Source organism: Pelobates fuscus, chromosome 4, assembly GCF_036172605.1.
Source record: "Pelobates fuscus isolate aPelFus1 chromosome 4, aPelFus1.pri, whole genome shotgun sequence".
NCBI classification, from domain to species: Eukaryota; Metazoa; Chordata; class Amphibia; order Anura; family Pelobatidae; genus Pelobates; species Pelobates fuscus.
Genome location: NC_086320.1, coordinates 48,018,185 through 48,039,582, shown reverse-complemented (window position 1 = coordinate 48,039,582; position 21,398 = coordinate 48,018,185). Strand labels below are relative to the sequence as shown.

At 45.2% G+C, this 21,398-nt stretch overlaps 1 protein-coding gene across 1 annotated transcript in view; it reads right to left on the bottom strand.

Moving 5' to 3' along the window:
* The window catches only part of NUDCD1 (NudC domain containing 1), a 174,007-nt gene that overhangs the window by 9,958 nt on the left and 142,651 nt on the right, over positions 1 to 21,398 (bottom strand). The window contains exon 9 of the mRNA XM_063451135.1: positions 2,586 to 2,745. Coding sequence (XP_063307205.1) covers positions 2,586 to 2,745 — 160 coding nt within the window. The remainder of the gene's footprint in view (positions 1 to 2,585; positions 2,746 to 21,398) is intronic.

The window sequence follows — 21,398 nt, the reverse complement described above, 5'->3', positions numbered from 1 at the left end:
CCAGCGCTATCTCCAAGGAGCAGTCGGTCTGCTCCTCTCTTGTGAGTACCATTTTATACGTATTTTAGATTCATTATTTTATCCAGTGAGCACTATTGGTTGTCTCTCTTTTATCTTTGAGCGTGGAACACATCATTGACGGAGGAAATTTTCCCTATATCCCATAGCGGGGGATTATACCACTGTACGCCTTCCACACTAGAGCGAGTTATAGCTCTTATAAATTGAAGTTACAAGAAGGAGAACAGCGAGGATATATTTTTTCCTGACCAAGCATCTACAGACTTTGCATCCTCCATAAGAGCATTCCTAGATTTTTTATTTGGACTAATTGTTATTTATATTGTCATTTTTTTCATTGATTCTCCTTATTCTTTTTGGGTCCAAAAAACAGTCAGTATCTGGTGTGACCACCATTTGCCTCACGCAGTGCAACACATCTCCTTTGCATAGAGTTGATCAGGTTGTTGATTGTGGCCTGTGGAATGTTGGTCCGCTCCTCTTCAATGGCTGTGCAGGATAATGGCAGGACCTGGAACACGCTGTAGTATACGCCGATCCAGAGCACCACAAACATGCTCAATGGGTGACATGTCAGGTGAGTATGCTGGCCATGCAAGAACTGGGATGTTTTCAGCTTCCAGGAATTGTGTACAAATCCTTGCAAAATGGGGCCATGCATTATCATGCTGCAACATGAGGTGATGGTTGTGGATCTCGTCACAGTATCTCTGTGCATTCAAAATTCCATCAATAAAATGCACCTGTGTTACTTGTCCATAACATACGCCTGCCCATACCATACTCCAACCACCACCATGGGCCACTCGATCTACAACGTTGACATCAGCAAAACGCTCACCCATACAACACCATACACGCGGTCTGTCATCTGCCCTGTACAGTGGAAATCGGGATTCATCTGTGAAGAGAACACCTCTCCAAAGTGCCAGACACCATCGAATGTGAGCATCTACCACTCAAGTCGGTTACGAAGACGAACTGCAGTCAGGTCGAGACACCGATGGGGATGACGAGCATGCAGATGAGCTTTCCGCAGATGGTTTCTGACAGTTTGTGCAGAAATTCTTTGATTATGCAAACCGATTGTTGCAGCAGCTGTCCGGGTGGCTGGTCTCAGACGATCTTGGATTTGAAGATGCTGGATGTGGAGGTCCTGGGCTGGTGTGGTTACACGTGGTCTGTGGTTGTGAGGCTGGCTGGATGTAGTGCCAAATTGTCTGAAACGTCTTTGGAGACTGCTTATGGTAGAGAAATGAATATTCCATTCACGGGCAACAGCTCTGGTGACATTCCTGCAGTCAGCATGCTAATTGTACGCTCCCTCAAAACTTGCAACATCTGTGGCATTGTGCTTTGTGATACAACTGCACATTTTAGAGTCGCCTTTTATTGTGGCCAGCTTGAGGCACACCTGTGCAATAATCATGTGGTCTAATCAGCATCTTGATATGCCACACCTGTGAGGTGGATGGATTATCTCTGCAAAGGAAAAGTGCTCACCAACACCGATTTAGACAGATTTGTGAACAATATTTGAGAGAAATAGGCCTTTTGTGTACATAGAAAAAGTCTTAGATCTTTGAGTTCAGCTCATGAAAAATGGGGGGCAAAAACAAAAGTGTTGCGTTTATAAATTTGTTCAGTGTATATACAAGCACCCCTTAAAACACCAACACTATACATTGTACAACCTAGAATTTTGACTTGGGGCACCTTGGAAAAATATTGAAATATTAAGGAAGCCCTGAACCTAACAAGTTTAGGAACCACTGAGTTAACTACTGAATTGTTTTTTGCATTTCAGATAAAGCCTGTAAAGGGAACTTGGTGAAGGAAAAAATACAGTAACCTAACCAATAAACAAACGTACAATGGCTCTAAGATGAGCTTCCCCATATGACTTGCAGTAACACAATGTATTCAAAATATACAACATGTTACTCACTAAACTCCAGATTTATTCACATGTAATCTAAGTGGAAAAAAAATTGTGGATAAAATAGCGGGTTTTGAAAAATTCACAAGTTAAGATAGAAGACACAGCTTGGCTTTTTCAGCATTAGTTTTACCATTCAGATTTTATCTGCTAAAATTTAAAGGGACACTATAGTGACCCAGACCACTTCAACTCAATTAAGTGGTCTGGGTGCCAGGTCCCTCAGGTTTTAACTCTTCAGATGCAAACATAGTAGTTTCTCTGAAATGGCCATGTTTACATTTGGGGTTAAGCCAACCTCTAGTGGCTGTCTTCTGGACAACCACTAGAGGCGCATCTGCCGTGCGTGCGCATTCGGCTCCGCTGACGTCAGACGGGGGAGCTGACGGCGGGAGAGGAGAGGTCACCGGCGCTGTATTAAGGTAAGCTGCTGAAGGGGTTTCAACCTCTTCAGCGCCATGGGAGGGAAACCTTAGGGTGGGGGCACCCTCAGGGCACCATAGTGTCAGGAAAACCGCTTTGTTTTCCTGACACTATAGTGATTCCTTTAAAGTTTAGTAAAAAATGAAAATCCCTATTAATGTAAACATGTAAAAACATTGATGGCATTAAATTTTTGACATACCCAGGGCATTGAAAGTGGAGACATGTTCCCATAGATTATCGTTCTGAGAAATAATTGGTTGCCAGAGAAGAGCATCCACATCATGGCGCAAGGCAAAGCAGGGCATGAGTTCTGGCGTGGCTACCATAGAAAATAGATATTGGTTGCTCCCAAGATTTACCTAAACGTGGAGAAAAATATAATAACATATCAGGAATATTAAAGTAAAAAGATACATTCCATTTGAAAATAATGTAAATATCCAATTTTTGGTAGCTGATTTACCTAACAAATTCTCCTGGGGACTCAAGGTTGACTCTCTGGCAGAAGAAAATGTCACATTGGAACTTTCCTCATTGTAATGTAAGACATACATCGAGCCAGGAAGTCAGTGACTGATTTGCGTTTGTTGGATGACATTTTTGTTTCTATTGCAGCATATATTAACGGGGCACTTTGAGCAACATACACCACTACAAGCTTGGAGTATCTGTCCCCTTTTTTATATCAAACCATTTAGTTGGAGTTTTCAAAAACCTGAAGATCACTTCTACCTCAACCTAAATGATAGAGCAGAATTTGCCCAATTTTGTCCAACCTGGATGGTGGTGATTGGCTGAAGACACTGGAAGCGGATTAGCCTAGTGCTTCCAGTCTATTAATACTATCCAGATTGGACAAACAAAAAAGAAAATGGCTCACCCCAACACATACAGATTGGCCCCTTCAGTTACTGCTTAAACTGTAGCAACATGGATAATGCGGAAATGTAATTTGAAGTGGGATAGGGGATAGTCCTTGTGGATTTTTTTTTTTTGCCGTTGTTGTTTAAGAGTTTCCCAAGTTTTTCTTATTTTTTTTTCATTTTATTTTATAAACAACAGTGCTTTGATCTGTATTAGTAGCAGAGTACTCCTTAATCAGTGCACCGACTTGATACAAATGGCCTCTTTAGTGTTGAGAAAAATGATCAGCATGTTTTATTACTGAAAATAAAAGGATTATATATAATATATCCTTGTGAATTTTGTTTTTTAATACATATATATACAAAACATGACATAGCCATTTTCCTTGAGGGTATCTTTAAATCATTTTTGGTCAGAAGCACCACTCATCTGCTAAGGCCATGCACAATATGAAGGTCTGACAGCTGACAGTATCTCATAGTATATTTATTAAATGGCCAGAGCTTGCAGAAGTTGTCATCATTCCTAAACGCACATTACCAGCACATTTATGGTTGGATTAGCATTGAATCCCACTAAAGAGGACTTAATGATGGTTCCCCTACAGAGCAAGAATAAGCCAGCCGACATACAGACAAGATGTATCATATAACATGTAGGTAAACTGTTATACAAAGAGATTCTATAGTGCATTAATTAATTTATGTAAAAGAATTGTAAAGAACTGTGGCAGCTTTTTTTTTTTTTTAAAACACGACGAATGGCTAAGCAACATTTGAAACAATTCAAACAATTAAGATTAAGTCTTTCAAGTGTAGAAGGTACATTAAGTTACTTGTCACATCTGCAGACAGAATTGTGCAATCCCCGAGAAGTTAATTTAGTGACAAATAGTACTGAATCTGTAAAATGGCAAATTGGAGGCTAAATCACAACTCCAGAACTTGACATATATTACGAGATATGTCTTTAGAAGTACAGTACTCTGTATTTTCAAGCCTTTTAGATCTGGAAAAGTCCACTTGAGAATTACAGAATAAATTACTTTCTTGTATTCGTTTTAAGTGTCATTCCATTTGTCATTTTTCAAATTAAATATTAATTGTCAAAGACAGCGCCGATGAAAGGAAATCTACTAATTCTCAGTTTTAGATGATGCGTAAGACAAAGTGAAATCTAACCTGTCCAGAGGCATGTTGTACTTATATTATAACATTCATTTAATATAAAGCACAATTGAAGAATGTAAAACATATGGTGTGAAAAGAATTGCCAAAGACAATGCTGCTGCTTGTATTTAACCATTTAATGGTAGATTATAGACAATATAACCATTTCATCTCATTAAAGAGGTTATAGTATCTGCAATCTTATGGAACTGTGCACCCATAGTGTTAAACCACCCTTGACTAGCTTAACACTGAATGAGGGTCACCAGCAGCACAAAGTCTAGCTCCAATGGCTAACGTGGAAAAATTAAACTGCCTTAGCCACACCAATTCATACCAGCAAAAGATGGCTGTGATAGGCCAAGAGTGTCACCAGGCAATTTCAGCCAATCACTACAATTCATCTCTGCTTTGGCTAATGCAAATGCATAATTCAAGTAGTACTGGGCTAAGGACCCTCATTAAGTGTTACACCATTCAAATATTATTTTACACTGAATGAAGAGATGGCACCAAGGGACTCCGGGTACCATAACCTCTTTAATCAGACAAGGTGGTTACACTGCCTAGAGTGTCTTCTTAAAGTGACACTAGAAGCACCAAATCAACTTTAGCTTCATAGAATGGTTTTGTTGGATAGATCATCCCTCTGCAGTCCAACTGCTCACTGCTAAGCTAGAATTTTTGGGTGCTTAGAGTATCCCTTTAATTACCAGTGACATAACATTATGTAAGAGTATACAGCAGACTGCTCATTGAAGCTGGCTATTGCTGTAAATATTCTGAAAACATTTATAGTTGGTTGCTTTTTATATAACTGAAACACATAATTAAAACATCAGGGGCACACAATCTGAATTTCTGAAAGAATAATCTCTGCATTTCATATTGCAAGTGTTAATAATACAAGTAAAATTGAGCTGGGTAATAATAACAACACGTGTGACCTAGGACGTACTTGAAATGAATGGAATTTATACTCTCAAAAAATAAAGAGTCGCATCAAAACTGACGCAGAATTGCTAACCAGCAAAGATGACGCATTCCTGTATACAAAGGTTCACATCTAAATAAAGAGCAATAATAGCGAATCATTTAATGTTGTGGAAATTATTTTGGACACAAATCACATGAGACAAATGGCACTTCTGAAAAGTGTAAGGAAAATAATGGCACACGGCACTCAAATATAGTCTAAATGCTGGTGCTTGTGTTGGAGAAATAAAAAAAGAAAAGAAAAAGAAAGGTTTAAAAATTAATTAATGGGCTGAACATGGAAAGAACTTATTTTGTTAAAAGAACATTATTATCCTTCACAACGGTTTGTCCGAGGTTATGAAAAGCTTTTAAGAGGTTGTCCTCAGAAATATAGACCTTTATACACTGCACAAAATGACAAGCTGAAAACATAGACTGAATGATTAAAGGGACGCTCCACTGGCCAAAATAAATAAATAATATATATATATATATAAAATCACTGTTTAGTAGACATTTGCCCAATTACATTAGACTTATCTGATGATATATATATATATATATACACACACACACACACACACACTACAAGATGTGTATTGTAGACATGTATGTATACATACATACATACATGTACACACAGACACAAAGACAAAGTCTGGTTGAGGTGTGCCGAAACGGAAGTATACTGTAGGCCAGTGAATAAAGTCGGAAAAAGGAACATCTGATGCTTAAACACATTTATTGAGAAAGAAACATAATACGACGTAAGTACTTTAAGAGGAAATTTTTACAAAGGTTTAATGCATCTCCTGTACCGAGGTATGTATGTTGTATATGCTGATGACTTCCAGCGACCTAGCAATTTAATAACATGGACTGGAACGTCCTGGCTTGACGCCGTAGATGGGGCCCCTATCCTAAATGAGTGTCATGAATAATTGCTAGGGTTCATGCCTTGTTATCAATAAGCGGACCTAAAACATGAATTTGGTGCAGCCTGGATGGGTGTTGGTCTCGCCGGACCACCTAGTCTAAGGCAGAGATTGCCCGAATCACGTATCTAAGTGGCCACCTAATGCCCTATCAGTCAGTAATCACGTTGGTAAACGGAGGGGGACCGGGAGTCTCGTACCTGCTGGTAAAGTGAGTACTCTAAAGGCGACAAACAGGGATCGCTATTTGCGAGGCCAGGCTATGCCCAAACATCAATATGACTCCCCTTGCCAAGACAGATTTAGCCCATAGGGGGGCCATCAGCCAATTTGCTAATTTAACCAGATCGTAGGAATTGAACAGTGAACATTAGCGTGGGAACCAAGGTGTGCAGAGCTAGCAACCTTACGTGGGTTCTCGGGACCTTAGTCCCGGACTGCCTGACAAGTACCCTCCACCCCTCCACCAGGTAACGTGTCATAGAGCCTCCGTGCCTGACGACACCCCCGACCTTGCTACCGTGTAAGTGTGATTGAGCCCCTCCCTACCAGTATGTGTAAGGAGCTGTATAGGTGGCCTTCGTGCCGGCCTTGAAGCCTGTGAGTAAGGGGATGCAAATATACTGGTACCGGAACACCAGACAACCCATGTGACGTCGCTGGGGGGTGCCGCTGTCTATCTACCACTGGCCGAGAACGTAGGGACAGCGATCAGGGCGAGGGAACCAAATTTCACCACGGTTAGGTACAAAAACAGTATACCAGCTTTTCTTGGCGGGAATGGAGGTCTGTAAAGCAGCAGATCGTCGGACCAATTACAGTAAGGTAGGGAAGGGGGGAGTCCCTTTTCAAAGGTCAAAAAGCCCCTCCCACAACTTCAGGCCCCGCCTTAATATATATACACATACACTATATACAATATATATATACACATATATATTGATGTTTGGGCACAGCCTGGTCTCGCAAATAACTTAATAGAGATCCCGGTTTGTCGGCTTTAGAGTACTCACTTTACCAGCAGGTACGAGACTCGCGGTCCCCCTCCGTTTACCTACGTGATTACTGACTGATAGGGCATTAGGTGGCCACTTAGATACGTGATTCGGGCAATCTCTGCCTTAGACTAGGTGGTCCTGCGAGACCAACACCCATCCTCCACGCAAGAGGATATATATATACATACATACATACATACATATGTGACAGACCCTCTGTCCCTGAATTTTTAAAGTTTATGTTAACCTTTCGCCTATGCGTTCTATATCACCATTGCCGTTCGATTAACAAAAGAACTACCGAACAACCGACCACCCAGATGTGGCGTGTGGCACTTGTTAACTTTATTGACCCCCTTAACACTTCTAAACTGCAAACACCTCAACGTTCTAAGCGGTCAGCGTTCGTATGCCTGAACACGTGGCGGCAGCCATCTTGGAATACGAATGCGGCTAGCGGTGTTTGGTCGTCGTGTGCATTGAACTAGATTCGGACACTCGACGGCACGAACACCGCTAAGACTTCCAGGTCCACAGATGTTTGGTGTTATACACATGGAAAGGACAGCGTTCGGCAAGAACATCTCCCGAACTACCAGGACTTTGAGGATGCACCAACAGTTATTTTCCCTACAGACAGTAGTTTGATACTCCTGAAAGAGACCGTCTGCAGAGCATGATTCTATGGAACTATTCTGGGCAGAAGCCTCATGTGCGGTCGGTCAGAAAGAAAACCTCCATACAAATCTCGAACCCCTGAACCAATCTGGGTAATTTTTGAATATGTTGCTCCCCCAGATCAGGGCTATAAGGGGATATGCTTTTTATGGGGATATTATGTGTTTACAAGGACTTTCCCCGTTGACTCTCCTGCAAGCTGGAACAGCAGACACAGGAGCAAATCTTTCCCTCCAATAACTGGACGATACACAGTTTTGCAGTGTAGGCAGGAATTTCTGTTTAATAGGACACACTGACCTTTTACACAATTTTCCCAACAAGGTTGACGCCCAGGTGGACCTTGTGGGGCACAGGACACAAAACATGCAAGCCAATAAAAATAGTGTAACAATGAACGACACTCCCACATACATTACACAATCCCTCCCCTCTGCCTGTGATACAATTAAGGTAGATAATGTAATAACCTAATTATCCACAGGCAGAAAAACACACATTTTCCCCAAAGTACAGAAAACCCCCAAAACATAAACATATCCCCATTACATCCGATAGCCCTGATCTGGGTGAACAACATATCCAAAAATCACCCAGATCAGAGCAGTGGTTCAGGTAATTCCTGGAAGTCTCTTTTGACCGATCGCACGCATGAGAATTTCAGAGAATTAAGCTGTGCGGCCAGTCTATTTCAGGAGTTTGCAAACAAACAACAAACGAATAAACTACCGAACGGAGTCAATAGTCTTACCCTGGAGCTTGTTCCCTTCATCCAGACAAATGATCTCACCGAACAGTGCCCTTCTAAGCTGAATAGAAACGAATGCAGGCGATGATGGAAGTTCAGCGGTGTTCAGGAGTTTTTGTATCCGATTTCAGTTCCATGAGATTCATGCCCAAACACCGCTACCTGCATTCATGCTAACAAGATGGCCGCCAACTCGTGGTTGTTCATAGGAATCGCGGCCACCCTGACGAACAATTAGAATTAGAACACTGCAGTGAGAAATGTTGTTGTTAATAGGTGTTAACAAGCTCCAGGGTGGTCGATGTTCATGCGGTTGTTCGGTAAACGAACCATATAGTCCCAATTGCACGAACAGAGCCTGTTTAAAGTATATTAACCAATTCTGTGGCAGGGGCCATAGTCACAAGGTAAAAGGCTGGCAAGCAGTCCCCTCCAAGACCTCGTGACAAACTCACTTGAAAAGGGGAGTTTGTCACAGGCGGGTGTGGCCAGCACCAACACACCCACGTGGCACTGGAAATAAGGTGAATTGTCACCCTATTTAAGGGAGGCAATGGGGCCATGGGGTTAAATAGTGATTTGAACAATATAGGGTCTGGAATACACGTTTGTGCTCCTGACCCTATAGTTTTCCTTTAAAAATAAATTTAAATTACTAATTTATAGTTTGCAAGTTGTTTAAATTCTGATGATCTCACAAAGAAGGGGGATCGGGGCCAGCGCTGGCAGACCGGTGCGGCCCTGGAATTAAGGGCAGGGCTAGACAAATCCCAGGTGACTAAGAATTTTTTTCCTGACGCCTTGGATTTGTCAGCCGTCTCCTCCTCCTCCTGTCTCTCGCCTCTCTATATCTGCACGCCGGGAGGAAGTGAAGGGAACTGTAACTACTTCCTCCCATTGCTGAGACCACACAGGAGAATGACAAGCTGGCAGGGAAACGGGTTAAGACGTCTGTGGTCGCAGAGCAGACCGCCCATTCGGCAGAGGCAACCACCCATTCGGCAGAGCTGCCCATTCTCCTGCGCTGGGAGGAAGTAGTTTAGTTCCCTTCACTTCCTCCTGGCGCACTGGGATACAGAGACAGAAGGGTGGTAGTCTGGATCAGTGACAGCCCACTCCCATCAGCCGCATCCAGCCCCACCGTAATCTGCTCCCAGTCCCTCTGGACTCTTAGTAAAGCCACTCTCCTGCGCCCACAAGGTAGGTAAAAGGAGCATGGTGATATATGTATTTTTTTTTTCTTGTGTGTGTATATGTCATGTGTATGTCTGTATGTATGTATCTATGAATATGTGTGTGTGTGTGTGTGTGTGTGTGTGTGTGTGTGTCAAATAATAATAAAAACTAAAAAAAACCTTTGTGTGTGAGAGAATATGTATCAGTGAGTGTGTGTCCATACAGTGAGCAAAATAAGTATTTGATCCCCTGCTGATTTTGAACGTTGGCCCACTTACAAAGAAATGATCAGTCTATAATTTTAATGGTAGGTGTATTTTAACAGTGAAAGACAGAATAAATAAAAAAAAAATCCAGAAAAACACACGTCAAAAAAGTTATAAATTGATTTGCAGGTTGGCGTGGCCTGGAAGCCGTCGGAGATGGCCGCTTAACTTCGGAGCTCCGACCCGCGCAGCATTGTAAGCAGCACTAAACGCCGCAATACTCTCCCGATGGGGCGCACCAAACGGGCAGACACCCACCAGACCCCCAGGAGACCGCTGAACAGCCCGCACGCCGGTTCCCTGGACGGCTACCTGCAAACACCGAGCAGACAGCCACGCGGCGCACAAGGCCCCAAAATGGCCGACGGCCAGTGCTCACCGCCGGAGACGGAACCCCATGCGCTATCCCTAGCGGACATAAGAGCCGATATCAGGGCCCTTACTGCAACCATGAAGGACGACCTCAAAAGTACCTCGGACACACTCCATGAGGCAATTAGAGCGGAGGTCGCCATCTTAGGAAACAAATTGGCAGCGCAAGGTAACCGCATTCAAGCCCTGGAGGCCTCAGAACAGGCAATGTCTAGCCGCATAGAAGCAAATAACCTAGCCATTACCCGACAGGGGACTATCCTTCTGCACCTTAGAAGACAAGCTGAAGATCTGGATAACAGAGGGCGCAGATCTAATATAAGAGTTCGCAACCTCCCTGAATCCAACGGAGAGGAAGACGTAGAGGCTATACTCACTGCCCTCTTCAAAGGTATATTAGGCCCGGATGCACCGCAACATATCCTATTCGACAGAGCTCACAGGGCCACAAGACCGAGAAACATTGACAATTCTCCCAGAGACATTATTTGCTGCCTGCGTGAATTCAAAATAAAAGAACTGATAATGTCCAAGGCCCGCTCCAAACAGTCCTGGCCGTTTCAAGGCTCAGAAGTGGCCCTCTACCAGGACCTGTCACCCCTCACTCTTGAGGCCCGCAGGGCACTCCGGCCGGTAACCCAACTTCTGAGGAGCCGCAACATCCCCTATAAATGGGGCTTCCCCTTTAGCTTACTGGCCCGCCATGATAACGAATGGTTCCCGATCCGGTGGCCTGAGGAAGTGCCGATATTCCTAAGGCGACTAGGCCTGCCGCCTACGGAGGTAGAAGACTGGATCCTGAGGCCGACAGAACCACGCCCTGGCCCGATGGCACAAAGACTTGCACGACGCCGCAGAGAGGAATCGCCGCACAGACCGCCGGCGCACCGGCCACGCAACCCGGCCCAGCAGGCTGACTAACGAATTGGCACCGAAGTGGACGACCTGGCGTCTCCCCCGGCTGGTAGGAAAGGGGCATCCTTGCGACTGAGAACGTGACAGCTAAGTACATTTATGCTATTATACTGACAAGTATTGACTTTGACCCGAGACTATTGACTTTACTCGCCTAAACCACACGCTACAGATGCTGGCATGGACTGACTCCCTGCGGACTGTTGCCACCCACCCGACGACATCTCCCTCACCTGAAGTGGTCAGGGGCACTTACGCACCACCGAGACATTGACAGTTTGGCACTATTGAATGGAAGGGGAGGGATCCTAGACGCTTCTTGGGAGGGGGGGAGAAAGTTGGGGAATGGGACCTTGCCGCTTAATACTATAGTGACACTGCACCCGGATCACCGCCAAACTGGGGGTACAACCCGAAGCTACTCCAGGCTCTACTGGAGGACTGAGAATGTGGGGGGGGGGATCGGGGTAATGTTGAATGTTGACAGGGAAAACTGCTTGAGGCGGGTGGGAGAGGGTGGGAGAGGACGAAAATGTGTAATGATGGGAAAGATGGTTGTATAACACGGGGCCCACTGAGCACTGTACTTAGCACAGGAAAGTCTAGGGATCACTAGATAAGACAGGTACCATATATGGAGAGTTGAAACCCAGTGAAACCCCGGACACACATCCCTGACTTAGCTTGAACGCCTCAACCACCCAACTCTTAACGCGGACTACCCCACACTTCAGACCGCACTCGCACTGCAGAGACAGGCACCCAGGAATCACGCCCATTTTCACTGACCGACGCCTAGAAGACGCACCCCACCACCATGACGACGATGAACTGTAACGACCTGCGCTTAACCTACAACTAACCTGACTGACTCTGACTTGCCCGATGCCACCTGAGAGCTGACTGGTTATGAGACTCTGCAGAGCCTGGACCACCGGACGGGGGAGACTCTACTAACGCAATTTTAGATAGTGCTGACCCAGACCCAAAGGGAGAGTACATAACCGCTAGTAACACCAGCAACAAAGTGCACACGAAACGCTATATTTTCAGCGGGACAGGTAATCCACCTGAGACTTCCAGACACACCCGCAAACCACTTCGACTTGGCGTAGGCCACGACCCGAACCAAGCCCGTGTAAACCAGAACCACTGAGGGGGCCACAGCCGCGGCTACTCCGGTACATACCGTGTAGTGGTACGGCTCTGGACACCCACCCAGTTACACGGGACCACATCCTATACAGAAGGGTCTACCAACACCTACTACATAAGTTGGTATACACACACACACAGACACACCCTACATAACTGCCACACACACACCCCCACCACCACACACGACTAATCACCCACACACACTCCAGGGGACAACCAAACACAGGTAGACACACAAGCGCCTACAGAGACACACCCGCAGACGTTTTACGACTGTGGCGCTGTGTCACGAGGGACCTCATACCCATAGCGCTCTAACTCTTCGCTGGACGCCCCGGGGGGTGCTCACCTGGCCCCCCGCCCCCCCCTCCTGCCTCTCTCTCCCCCCTCTGTGCTCTCCCTCCTTCCCCTTGCTCCCGTTCTTTCTCCCTGCCGCCCTACGGCGACTGATCCGGCAGGCCCCGGCCCCGTTCCCGCACACAAGAGGGGGAGACCCCTGGCTGGAGTCACGGAGTGGACCGCTTACAGCTGACCAACGAGTGGGACACGACAATGGCCTACTCTCCGGCACCCCTGATCATTACGACGCAGAACTGCAGGGGCCTCAACACCCCTGAAAAGAGATCACACCTCTTGAGAACCCTCAAGAGACAACACGTTTCGTTTGCTCTCCTGCAGGAGACTCACCTGAGGGTGGAGGCAAACTCGCTGCTCAAGAACCGACACTACCCACTAAACTTCTATAGCAATCACCCCACAATGCGAAAAACGGGGACAGCTATCCTGATCGCAGCTAACCTCCAGTTCGTGCCCACAGACCATCTGTCGGATGGCGATGGCAGATACGTCTTCGTTAAAGGACTCCTGGCGGGTAGGACGTATACAGTAGCGAACATATACACCCCGAACTCGGGACAAGCCAGCTTCCTCCGCAGGACACTGAGAAAGTTAGCCAACTTCACGGAAGGAGTGCTGATAATGGGAGGCGACCTCAACGTCCCATTAGATCCTCTGGTCGATACATCCATGGGACGGAGTAGTGTCCCTGACTCAGCCCTGCAAACTATTCGAAGATCCCTCAGAGCACTTCGCCTGACAGACGCGTGGAGGGCGCTCCATCCTACAGACCGGGACTACACCTATTACTCCACGCTACACCATAGGTATTCCCGGATCGACTACTTATGCGTACAACAGGAAGGACTCACATTCCTCCGAAAGGCTGACATCCTCTCGACCCCCTGGTCGGACCACAGTGAAGTGAGGATAGAACTGGAATCACCACTTTACCGCCCAGCTAGGATGACTTGGAGACTCAATGACACCTTACTCCAAGATGTACCGTCGAGAACGTTGATCGCGGATCACATTCGTCGATACTTCGAGGAGAACTCCACAGAGGACGTTTCAGACATGACCATCTGGGAGGCGCACAAAAGTGTTCTGAGGGGCCACCTCATCAGAATGGCCACGCAAAAAAAGAGGGAGGCAGGCACACAGATTAAAGACCTCACCAGACAGATAGCAGACCTGGAACAGATGCATAAAAGAACCCAACACGACCCAACTTACCGTGAGCTGACCCTGAAAAGGAAACAACTCACAGACATCCTGGAACGTAATCACATGAGACAAGTGCAACGCTCAAAGGCATTCTTTTACACGCACGCTAACAAGGGGGGCAAACTTCTCGCCCAAATGCTCAGGGGACCGCAGAAGCAGGCGCAAGTACACACCCTGCGCACTAGACAGGGCAAGCTTACACAATTCCCAGATGATATCGCCAACGAATTCAGGGTGTACTACTCACAACTATACAACACCCCTGCAACAGATGGTGACACCAGTACCGCACAGAAGAGAATTGACACCACCAATTACCTACAAGAGTTCAACCCAGACGCCCTCACCCCGGAAGAAGCGGAGGGTCTTGAAGCGCCCATCACTGATGGGGAACTTAAGCTGGCCCTAAAATCGGCAAAAAACGGTAAGACACCGGGCCCGGACGGGTTCCCGGTGGAATACTACAAAAAATTTAGCGATGACCTAATACCGAGACTAGTAAAAGCCCTTAACAACCTACGTGATGGAGCTTCCTTTCATAAGGAATCCCTGGCGGCGACGATCACAGTGATACCTAAACCGGGGAAGAACACGGAACAGGTGGATAACTACCGCCCAATCTCCCTCATCAACACCGACATAAAACTCTTCTCGAAGATACTCTCCCTCCGTCTGCAGGCCTTCATGCTACAACACCTGGCGAAACACCTACAGAAGAAGCTACTTTTACTATCCACGGATGCGGAAAAAGCATTTGACAGGGTGAACTGGCACTTCATGATGGAGACACTGAGGAGGGTCGGTGTCGGAGAGGGAATGATGACCTGGATCCAGACGCTGTACCATCAACCTAATGCCAGAGTCAGGGTGAATGGAGCCCTCACGGACAGTTTCGAGATTCGGAACGGAACCAGGCAAGGGTGCCCACTCTCGCCACTTCTGTTCGCACTCACCCTGGAACCGTTCCTCGACAAAATCCGCAACAACCCCCGGATCCTGGGCCTTACGCATAAGACTCAGGAACACAAGGTAGCCGCCTACGCGGATGATATGCTGTTCTTCTTAGCCGAACCCCTTGAGTCGCTCCCACTACTTATGAGCGAATTCAGGTTATATGGTACACTATCGGGGCTAAAGCTCAACCTGCCCAAATGCGAGGTCTTGAATGTGACGGTCAGGGGAGAGGAATGCGCCACCCTGCAACACCAGTTTCCGTTCCACTGGTGCACGGAATATATGACATATCTCGGGCTCCGGGTCACACCTGAAGCTAGAGATATATACGCACAAAACTACACACCCCTCCTGACAGACATCCTTGACGACCTTAAGAGATGGAACTTCAACCACATCTCCTGGCAAGGTCGTATAGCAGTCATTAAAATGAACATCCTACCGAGGATATTATATAAGTTCCACACCATACCTCGCACAATCCCACCGGCATTCTTTAAAACCCTCCGCTCAGCGTTCCTCAGATACATATGGAAGGGAGAGAGAGCCAGGATCAAACATGACACACTCTGCCTTCCCAAACCGTGGGGAGGACTGGCCCTGCCGAACCTCCACAAGTACTACCAAGCCACGGTTCTACAACGCATCAGAGACTTGCACTTGGCGTCCCCTCACAAACGGTGGACCTCCTTAAGCCGGGAATTAGCGGACAACCACTTACACCTCTTCCTATGGTACAAGGAAGCAGACGCTAAGAAGGACCTCGGGGAGGACTCGCCAATCACCCAGACTTTTAGGACATGGACCCGACTGAGACAAACTTCCTATATCTCACCTACCGCCTCCAGCATGGCCACTACCAAACCAAGACGGATTCATACCACTACATATGGCGATCACAGACAGGGGGATGAAGACGCTACAGGACATATCGGAAATAGAGAGACCCACGTTGATGCACCAATTTCATTATGCCCAACTTAAACACTTCTATCACAACTTGCCGCATAGAACTAGACTGCACAGGGACTTAACGTGGTTTGAACAGTTATGCTTCCAGACACCCGAGGCGGAAGGTACAGTCTCCACAATGTACCAGCGACTGGCGACAGGAGAGAGGGAAAGGAAAGATACCTTCAAGAGGCGCTGGGAAGACGCACTGGACAGAGAATATACAGAAAGTCAATGGGAGCAAGTACTATTGCTGCAACATAAGAGCTCTTCTAGCTCACAATACCAGGAGACGAACTACAAGTTGCTATCTCACTGGTACCGCACCCCATCTCTGCTACACCGAATCAGCCCAGAAATTCCAAACACATGCTGGAGATGCGAGACTGAGACCGGGACCCTCCAACATATCTGGTGGGAATGCGACGGTATTAAGCCATACTGGGTGAATGTTGGAGACGAAATACGAAAGATACTAGGCGAACCTCAGAACCTGACGGCAGACCTAGTCCTACTGCACCACACGGACAAATCGCTCTCAGCTTATAGAAAGTCGATCCTTCGACACCTCTTGAACGCGGCGAAGACACTGATACCACTGCTCTGGAAGAAGACGCACCCGCCGACGATCGGACAATGGAGACGTAAAGTGGACGACATCCAAAAAGCTGAATCCATAATAGCCAACCTGCTGGGCAAACAAGAAAAGCATGCAGATCAATGGGGACCCTGGTTCCTCTACCGCTCGCAACACACAGATGATGACTGAAGGGATGTGGGAATACGGGGCCCGGGCTTGCCTGATACAACTTCCCTACCTCCCCACTGATCTGCCATATCCTCGCCAGGGGCCGGGGGAGGGAAAACAGAAAACAGAATGTTAACATGTTGACAGTTAATGATGATAATTAATGTTAATTAATGATGATATGCTCGTGTTCAGAGGTGACCTGCGTGTCGCCTCAATTGGAAAGATAACTAACAGTTTTTGCATGTTACCGTTGATGTTTTGATCGCCGGGACCTGCGTGTCCCACTTAATATCTACTCAAAATTGACTAACTGAACATAACATCTCAATAAACACATATTTACAAAAAAAAATAAAAAAAAAAAATAAATTGATTTGCATGTCAATGAGTGAAATAAGTATTTGATCCCCTATCAATCAGCCAGATTTATGGCTCCCAGGTGTCTTTTATACAGGTAACGAGCTGAGATTAGGAGCACTCTCTTAAAGGGAGTGCTCCTAATCTGAGCTCGTTACCTGTATAAAAGTCACCTGTCAACAATAGCAATCAATAAGATTCCATACTCTCCACTATGACCAAGAACAAAGAGCTGTCCAAGGATGTCAGGGACAAGATTGTAGACCTACACAAGGCTAGAATGGGCTACTCAAAAATCAGCCCTGTACTTCACGGGAGGATCTTCTTAATGATCTCAAGGCAGCTGGGACCATAGTCACCAATAAAACAATTGATAACGCACTACACCGTGAAGTACTGAAATCCTGCAGCGCCCGCAAGGTCCTCCTGCTCAAGAAAGCACATGTACAGGCCATCTGAAGTTTGTCAATGAACAACTGAATGATTCAGAGGAGAACTCGGTGAAAGTGTTGTGGTCAGATGAGACCAAAATCGAGCTCTTTGGCATCAACACAACTCGCCGTGTTTGGAGGAGGAGCCTCAAGGGCCCCAAGAACAGCATCCCCATCGTCAAACATGGAGGTGGAAACATTACGCTTTGGACAACTGCACCGCATCAAAGGGACGATGGAAGGGGTCATGTATCGTCAAATCTTGAGTGAGAACCTCCTTCCCTCAGCTAAGGCATTTAAAATGGGTCGTGGATGGGTATTCCAGCATGGCAATGACCCAAAACACACAGTCAAGGCAACAAAGGAGTGGCTCAAGAAGAAGCACATTAATGTCCTAGAGTGGCCTAGTCAGTCTCCAGACCTTAATCCCAAAGAAAATCTGTTGAGGGAGCTGAAGGTACGAGTTGCCAAACGTCGGCCTCATAACCTTAATGACTTGGAGAGGATCTGCAAAAATCCCTCCTGAAATGTGTGCAAACCTGGTGGCCAACTTCAAGAAACGTCTGAGCTCTGTGACTGCCAATAAGGGTTTTGCCACCAAGTACTAAGTCGAAGGGGTCAAATACTTACTTCACTCATTGACTTGCAAATCAAGTTATAACTTTTTTTACATGCATTTTTCTGGATTTTTTTCTTGTTGTTATTCTGTCTCTCACTGTTAAAATACAACTTCCATTAAAATTAAAGACTGATCATTTATTTGTCAGTGGGGCAAACGTTCAAAATCAGCAGGGGATCAAATATTTTTGTTCCCTTAATGTATGTCTATCAGTGTGTGTGTGTGTGTCTGTGAGTGTGTGTACATATGTCTGTAAGTGTGTGTGTCTGTTTGTGTGTGTCATTCTGTATGTTTGTGTATATGTGTGTGTGTCTGTGTGTATGTTTGTTAGTGTATATGTGTGTGTGTATATTTGCCTCTCAGTGAATGTATCTCTTTAGGTCACCCGCTCCCCTCGTCACATGGGAATGGTGTTTTTACTTACCTTTTTTCCAGAGACGTCCCAGTCTCGCCGCGGCTGGCACCCCCCTTTAGCGGAGATTACCAATCTTGAAGATCTCTGACAATTCAATGCTTTTCTATAGGAAAGCATTTGGAAGCTATTGAGCATGCGCAGCAAAGTGCTGCACGAATAAGCATCTCCTCATAGAGATGCATTAAATCACTGCATCTCTATGGGGAACCTTCAGCACCTCCATCTCCTAAAAAGATAGGAGACTCTTTAGTGTCTAGATAGCAGAAACTTTAGTTAGGAGTTAGGTTTCTCCACCCCCCCCAAAAAATAAAATTCTTAAAGAAAAAGGCTATAGACACCAGAGCCATTAAAATAAGCTACAGTGGTTCTGGTGACTATGGTGTTCCTTTAAGAATTGTATTTTTGTCGTTCATAACGGGCTCCTAACTTTTTTAGCTGGCTCCTAGATTTAAAGCAAATTAGTCAAGACCTGAATTAAGGTGAGTTTTAACCCCTTCTAAGGGGGTCAAGCCACTTAAATGGTGGATTTAACACTATAGAGTCAGAAATACATGTTTGTGCTACTGACCCTATAGTGTTCCTTTAAGTATGTTCACATTCCTATTATTCTCGCCCCTGAATTTATTTTCCTTGGGAATAAAAAAAACCCCCCCAAAAAAAAGAAAAATTGTGAGGAATTTAATTTTAAATTTTGCAGTGAAAAAAATAGCCAGACTGATGCAATTCCACCAGAGATTCTGCTTATTAGTCAACAGATTTGAATATATACAAACTGACTGACCAAAACTCACAATTTTACAAACGTTGGTGAAAAGCCTGCAAATTACATTTTAGAGAAATTTTGTAATGACTATATATACATTCAGTCTCATGGTAGATAATTTGACAAGCTTGTTATCATATACACGGTCATATAATGATGACAAGCCTGGCAAATTATGTCTACCTTCTTGTAATAAAGCATAAAGAACTCCCGTAAAGCAGATTTTGAGGATAACTGGCCCATTTTGACAAAAGTATATGACATGCATACAAAATATAGTGGAACTCACTCCAATCCCCCCTCCCCATAGTACTGCTAAACCAGGATGAGACAAAGTATATGACAAATAATTATCATTTATAGTTTTATAAACTAAACTAGCAATATACAAATTAATAAAAAAAAAGGCAAAACAAATAAAAACAACTGACATTTTTATGTATAAGATGTTAATGAATGAGATGAGCACTCATCTTTACAACAATCATTTTCAAAGCCAACTCATAGTTCACCATCACTTATATACAACTTATCCTATTAATACAATAAAACAATATATATCCAGGTTTACTTGAAAGGTTCGCTGCACACTCTAAACTCAAGAGGAAAATAGAAAACCCTTGACAACAAACTTACTGTTCCCTATTCTGCTAAAGATATATTTAAAATGAAAAACATCCTAGCCCTTTGGATGTAATAAACAATATACTTCAATATTCTAAGAGCTCTCAGCTGGGCACTCGCTTCCAGATCTGAATATAATTAAAGAAGTACAGTACTTTCTTTGTGTTCAAAGTGGCAATGTCTCCCCCTTACCCCAAAAAGGCTGAGTATTTCGTGAAGACTTTGTAAAATACTTATATCGAATGTGTTTGAAATTCACTTAAATTCCAGCCTAATAAAGAGATATACCGAGGTAAAGTAGGGGCTACTTTGTCTTTATATGTTTTCTATGACTGACACTTCTAGACACCGTGCGGAGCTACCACTATCTAGAGGAGTCAATCCCCCCAACCATCATCAGAGAATTGGCTTTATCGATGGAGGATCCACGGTCTTGCAAAATCCTTGATAGACCTCCCAAGTTAAAAGAGTAATCCAGACGTGGATCTCATGCTCACTGTGCCTCGAGAGGTATCAGCTACACCTTACTGACGAGGCCCAAAGAAGGCTTAAATGATCGTCCGGGCTTGCTGTATCTCTTGTGCTTAGAGAACTTGCTGGTATTTTGGGTCCTTACAGCCATTATGGGGTGATCAGTCTGAGCAAAAATAATTTTGAGTGGGCACTGAAGGGCACACTACTGAGTTCCTCTAAGCTTTTGTCTGTTCTCATAGTCTTTGTTCTTTCCCCAGTCTATGCAGTATAGTTTTTTGAGTCTTCTATATGGCAAATCACACATAGTGACCAATCGTGTGCTCTGTGCAAGGCCCTGCACAGATCACGCTCTGGCGGTGTTTAAAACTGCTGACATAACCTGTATTGTTACATACCTCTCAACATTGGGAGATATGATATCAGGATAGTGGGTGGGTGGGCATGCTCTAAGGACAGGCCTCACCAGTGATGAGACTTGCATCACTGGCAATGACTATAATAGGCGGGATCACCTAAAAAAAGGCAGGGAAAATGGGCAGGGTGGGCCCAGGCCCACTCACTGCTGAAATGGCTTGTCTGGTTAGCCCCTAACCTACAAGGACCTTCCAGAGAGTATTGCTAATGCACTCTCTGCAGAATCCTAGCTCCATTATGCAAAGCAGGCACATTCAATGCCTGAGGACAGATTCCTGATGTCCCTTCATGCGAGACATAAGGGGAAAAAAAAAAATGGATAAGGGAAAAGGGCCCCGAAACTAGGACTCTTCTGCAAAGTGACTTGTTGTTACAGGGTCATGACTGAACACCAAGTTAAAATTAAAATGTCAGAATTTAAAGAGTATTTTGGTGG